Here is a 5,727-nt window from a genome sequence, read left to right as displayed (position 1 = left end):
TCTTTAGTGGAGAGATCTTTTAAAGTGTTTATTTTCAGTGGATTAAAAGTAGAATTTTGTCTAATTTTATCATTAAATAATGGGCTATTCACATATATCACACAATGTTTGCAGCTACTTCTAAAATAAATGAGCTAATTTAAGTCATTTGGATCATTTTTGCAGCGTTTAAAACAACTATTTATGAAGGGTAATTTGCACTGGACAGAGCAGCCAAAATGGAACAAAACCAGTCCAATGTGAAAAAGACAGTAGCAGCAAACAAATGTGCGTTTGGTTTTGTTTGGCGTGAAGCTGCGCGTTTCTTCCACATAGAGAGGAAAACAACCATTGGCCCCCTAAAACGCAGAACCCTGATTTTTTTTTCTTCTTCTTTCTTCTTCTGTGGACAAAAAGCAGTTCACGAGCAGTCACACACACTGTCATGCAAACCCAGCTTTACACCGGTTTTCAAACAAGGGGCTCCTCGTATGTGTGAGAGTGAGAGTGTGTGTGTGTGTGTGTGTGTGTGTGTGTGTGCGGAGGCACCTCTATGGGCTACTCAATAAAAAGCGCGGCTGCGATCCGTCAGTGCATTTATCATCCCATTACGGCGACAAATCCGGCTCCCAATACATGAAAGGTAAAATGAATTACCAACGTTAAGCCGTCAATAAAGTCATTTCTGAAAATGGTGTCTCTGAGGGCCCCCGCTATTATTCAACAAGCTTTATCAGCACCTTGGAAATTACGCACGCGGCTTGTAGCGCGGCCTCTGCTTCACTTTGATTAAGGGCCCTGCCAGGGACCGGTGACAGCGCTTTTGACTCGGGTTTTATTCAGCCCCGCTCCCTGTGATGAACACCGGGCAGTTCGGGCGGAATGAAGACTAATTAAAAGCTATAAATTATCTTTTGCAGCCTCCTCTCAAGCAGCCTCTCGTTGCGGCGCCAGATAAGAACAGACTGAGAGCTCATTTACCCACAAAGGCGCTGCGGCTAAACAGCATATTGATACTGTCCTAATTGGAATTTAATTAAGTAGCCATGACTTCCCGCTCCGGCCTGTGGGATGAAGATTTCACTGCGGCAGAGTTAACCATCAACACGTCCCTACTTTCATGCTGTCGCTATTATGTTTATTAATATTATTATTATTATTTCAAATCACCAATTAGAGCTTGATGACAATTTATTCAAAGTGAAATTTTACTAATATTTATTGTCAAAGTACAACCCTGCTAATAGGCCTTATTGAAGATGAATACACTTTTTCCTCACATATATTTTTCATATTAGGGACGTATGACTATGAAGATGTCCTTTTTTTTTTCTTTTTTCATGTTTAGATAAAAAAAAACATTTGGTCAAAGACAGGCGCTTTATCTCGCTTTAAAAGAAGAAACATAGATGTGACATTGAATATATCTGGCCACAACAAGATATAACAAAGCTTTCTTGTAAAATTAGACTTCTGATTGACGATTTTCCTCATTTATAAAATAAAAACTTTATTTACTCTACAAAAGCAAAACTTTAGCACATTATTAGCAGATTTGAAACCCTTCTGATATTAAAGTTGAGGCTGGTTTACATAAACTAGATTTAAATTGATATTTATATATTTTAGGTTCATAACAATTGTTTTTGTTTTGCTATGTACGTGCACGTGCTCTTCTGCATTATTGATCCAGCTGTGCGGGCTCCGAGCGCGCGCATGCCTGCTTGCACCAGCGAGCAACCAAACTCCGATTGGACGTCGTCAATCGTGACAGGGACGAACTCCGACCTGATTGGTCCACTGCACGTGCGTTCACGCACACGTGCTTCCGGTTGGGTGTAAGAGAAAGGGGAAAAAACACAGACCGGGAGGGGAGAGAGGGGAGGTGGGGGGGTGGGGAGAACGGTTTTAGGAGAGTTTGGGAAGAGGGAATACAGAGATATTATGCTGCACCGGGGAGAAGCGCGGAGCTGTCGGCGATGCAGGCTTAGACTATAAGGAACCATGTCGCGACAGTAGGCGATATTAAAGATCAACCCTGCTATTTATTCTGGCGATAAAGCTGCTTTTTTTGTTTGTGGTTTTTTTTTCTATATGAAGCCCGTCTAAATTGGATATCGAAGAGGGGCGGGAGAGAGTGAGCAACAAGTGGAATTTGCCGTGGAGAGGCTGAGATTTCCATCTCCACCGATGGAAGAGCGCAAGGAGCCCAACAGCGGCCGGGACTCGACCGAGGACGACAGCATGTCCCTGTCGCCGAACCTCCCATCCCCTGCTATTATCTTACCCCACCAGGCCGCTCAGCAGGCCCACAGAACCACGAACTTTTTCATAGACAACATCCTCCGGCCGGACTTCGGCTGCAGGAAGGAGTCTGGCTGCCGCGAGCGGAGCCAGACGCCGGGCCGGGAGAACGTGAACCCGTTGGGGGGGAGGCCGCCGCACACCGGCAGCCTCTGCTTGGACTCCAACTGCAGCAGCGACAGCACCTCCTCGTCGCCCTCGTCCTCGTCGTCCACGTCCTCGTCGCCGTCGTCCAAGCAGAATTCGTCGAAACAAGGCGAAGCGGCGAGCAACGGGACCGGCAGATACGCGGACAGCCCCTCGTCTATTGTGGTTATTAGTGGCAACAACGGAGCGTCTCCTCCGGTCACGAAGGAGAGCCAGCCGCTCTTGTGGCCCGCTTGGGTTTACTGCACGCGCTACTCGGACCGACCCTCATCTGGTAAGACGCTAGTAGTCCCCGAAATACCCACAACATCTGCTTTTGCATTTTTAATTACTTATTTGTGGATTGAGACATATTTTAAGTATTAAAAAAGGGAAAACGCTGATGTTTACAATGTAAATAGGCTGATTTTTGACAAATATGTCGATATATTAAATATTCTCTTCGATATTTTTATTCAAACAAAAATATTAAACAAGAATATGTTAAATATAAAAACCGTTACCCCTCTAAAACACTATAAAGTACATCGTTAGTTGTATTAATTTTTAATAGTTTCTTCTAATTATTAGTGATAAATAATTGAAAATGTAATTTATTGCTTGTAATCGTTGTGCTTAAAGTATTTAGGACAAAATATAATAAAACGTATTAGCCTTTATTGTCATTGTACCAGACTACACAACGACACAGCGGCACAACACACTTTCCCTGATTTCATCCGTGTTGTTTATATTTGCTCAGATCTTTACTATAACGACTGTTATAATAAAAAAGCTTTCTTATTTAAATTGTTTGTGGTAAAAAAAAAAAAAACCCAAACACAGCTGACACTGGAAACACAACCACGTAATGTCAGTCATTTGCTAAATATTTAGAAATGCCAAAATGCCAAATGCTTTATTTTCTTCTTATTCCACCATTTAGACGCCACAGGAAATATATTCTAAATAAATTCTACGTTTTAAGTTGTATTTGTCTTCAGCTTTCATATATCTTTTATTATATGACAAGCTGGAGAAAAAAACTGAATGTATTTATTTATTTAATGCTATATTTATGACTTTATGTTTTGTTTTGTTGAAGTGGTACGATGGCAAAAAGAATTTAAAAAAAAAAAAAAAAAAAAAAGGTTTGGTAATAAATGTAAATACAGGGTACAAAACAAGTCCAGTTTATGATTTTTGGAGTATTTCTATGTGTTTAAAGCTATAAATCTACATGTTGACACTGGTTTTAATGGGGTTTTTGCTCATTGTGTGTTGGAGTACAAGTCAGAGGCCTCTCCGCTTCCTCTTTAAAGAGTATTTTGTTACACATAAAGTTTTCTGGGCCTGTTGGTAGGTTAAAGCACGGCGCTTTCTTCCAGGAGAAGAGCGCGTGAATCCCTTTAACTCCCAGTTTCACGTTATTTAGCTTCTTAAAGCAGACATGGTCCCTTATGGCCACTGACTTGCAGTTTTTAGATGTTCTGCAGCATCAACGCTGAAATTAGTGGGTTGTTGTGCAGAAGCTGACCAGATGCTGGAGCTATTTAATTTGGGATCAAGTGTGTTGGAGCAGGGACGGGTGGCTGGTTCTGAGCCGCGTGACCTCTGTTAGGTCAAGATATACGGCCTGTATAGATAACTAGGTGTAAGTTTGGTTGGATTTGGGGGGCGGGGGGGGGCATGATGTTGTAGACCTGTGAAGTGCAGCTATGAGGCAACTTACTTAACTAAACCGTCATGGCGGCGCTTTGTGACGTGATGACGTACCAAATCGGCGCATTATTATTATTATTATTATTATTATTATTTTTGCTTGTGTGTCGCTGCTCTTGAATGCAGGCGCGTGCTCTTCTCTGATTGGCCCATTTCTCTCCCGCATTGAAGAAAGTCGTTAGCGCGCGCACCTGCTGCTAATTAATAATCACGCGTTCTGGTCTAATAAACTCCATTAGACATGAATCTCTGAAGCTTTTATTTGGTGACTTACTAACGCGGTCGTGTTTTGTATTATCCAGTGGTGTGTTTAACTCGCTGTGTAAATAATGTAAATAAAAACGCATTTTTTGTTGTTTTTCGGCTCTTTTGCGGTTGTTTGGAAGCAGTTTGGAGAGACTGGAGGCTGTTCTCGCGCCTTCATGTTGGTTGTAAGATGTTTAGATTTTCGGACAGGCTTCTGAGTAGCAGATAATATCCAAATCACTCACACCCAGGCAGTTTGCTGACCTACATTTGAGCATACAGAGCGAATAATGAAGCGCCATCATCAGTCATCAATGAGACGCTCGGTCGATAGGAGCTGGAGATGAAAGCTCCGTGTCCTTGCTCCAGCCTTAGAATAAATATTTTATTCCCATTGTTGTTTCCACACCAGGCCCAAGGACACGGAAACTGAAAAAGAAGAAGAGCAGCAAGGAGGACAAGCGGCCCAGGACAGCGTTCACGGCCGAGCAGCTGCAGAGACTGAAAACCGAGTTTCAGGCGAACCGCTACATAACGGAGCAGCGGAGACAGTCTCTGGCCCAGGAACTCAACCTGAACGAGTCCCAGATCAAAATCTGGTTCCAGAATAAGCGGGCTAAAATTAAAAAAGCCAGCGGCTACAAGAACGGCCTGGCCCTGCAGCTCATGGCTCAAGGACTTTACAACCACTCCACGACCACCGTGCAGGAGGACAAGGAGGAGAGCGAGTAGAGGGGGGCCTGGACACTTTCCCCACGGGGCCGCCGTTTCACTCTTTTGGAAATAAAAGACAAAAAAAAAAAAAAAGAACTGGAAGTTGGGAAAGGCTATTTAAAACACAGATTTCTGTTTATGGTAACAGTATATGGACATAATTATATAAATGAACGATCGTTATTAAAGTTTATATAGCCACAGTTATCATGTTGTATACAGTATATTTGATTTCAGGCTCATCTCTCATTCGGTTCTTTCCAGTCTGTTTTTAGGATGTCTGGCTCTATAGGTGCTCCTCTGTCCTCCCCCCCTTTCCCTCCCTTTATGTTTGCGCCATATTTTCCTTCAACAAATCAGACTCAAAACAAGCCAAAGATTTTAATATGTTCACATGTAGTATCAAATAAAATGAAAAAAAATGGTTAACGGACTAAATTATTCTTTTTTGGGTTTTTTTCATCCGTTCGCTAAATATTAGGAAATGAAAAAACATCACATTATGATAGTTATTTATGGCTTTAACATCCATGTGAGCACAGTAACAGGAGCTTTTATTCTTCCTATAAGACACCGGCTGTGGGTTAAATAAGATTTTGGTTTTGAGATTCAGGAGGAGTCTCCGTCAGTTCTTGT

At 42.2% G+C, this 5,727-nt stretch overlaps 1 protein-coding gene across 1 annotated transcript; it reads left to right on the top strand.

Moving 5' to 3' along the window:
- The first annotated feature begins 1,906 nt into the window (after window positions 1-1,906).
- On the top strand, window positions 1,907-5,424 carry LOC306774213 (homeobox protein engrailed-1a-like). The gene is made up of 2 exons (XM_079264204.1): window positions 1,907-2,704; window positions 4,790-5,424. Exons 1-2 carry the CDS (start codon window positions 2,170-2,172, stop codon window positions 5,107-5,109), a joined length of 855 nt encoding a protein of 284 aa, XP_079120330.1. The 5' UTR covers window positions 1,907-2,169; the 3' UTR covers window positions 5,110-5,424.
- Window positions 5,425-5,727: the final 303 nt, after the last annotated feature.

The sequence above is a fragment of the Telmatherina bonti genome (genome assembly GCF_933228915.1).
Source record: "Telmatherina bonti genome assembly, chromosome: 24".
Lineage (NCBI taxonomy): Eukaryota > Metazoa > Chordata > Actinopteri > Atheriniformes > Telmatherinidae > Telmatherina > Telmatherina bonti.
The sequence above is the reverse complement of the archived record's forward strand: the minus strand, read 5'-3'. Positions and strand labels throughout refer to the sequence as shown.

What these genes read in the sequence shown, in the direction of transcription:
- LOC306774213 (XM_079264204.1), top strand. Translation starts at nt 2,170, where the DNA reads ATGGAAGAGCGCAAGGAGCCCAACAGCGGCCGGGACTCGACCGAGGAC. An exon ending in CTCGGACCGACCCTCATCTG is followed by an intron (nt 2,705 to 4,789) that starts GTAAGACGCTAG and finishes TTTCCACACCAG; the next exon opens with GCCCAAGGACACGGAAACTG.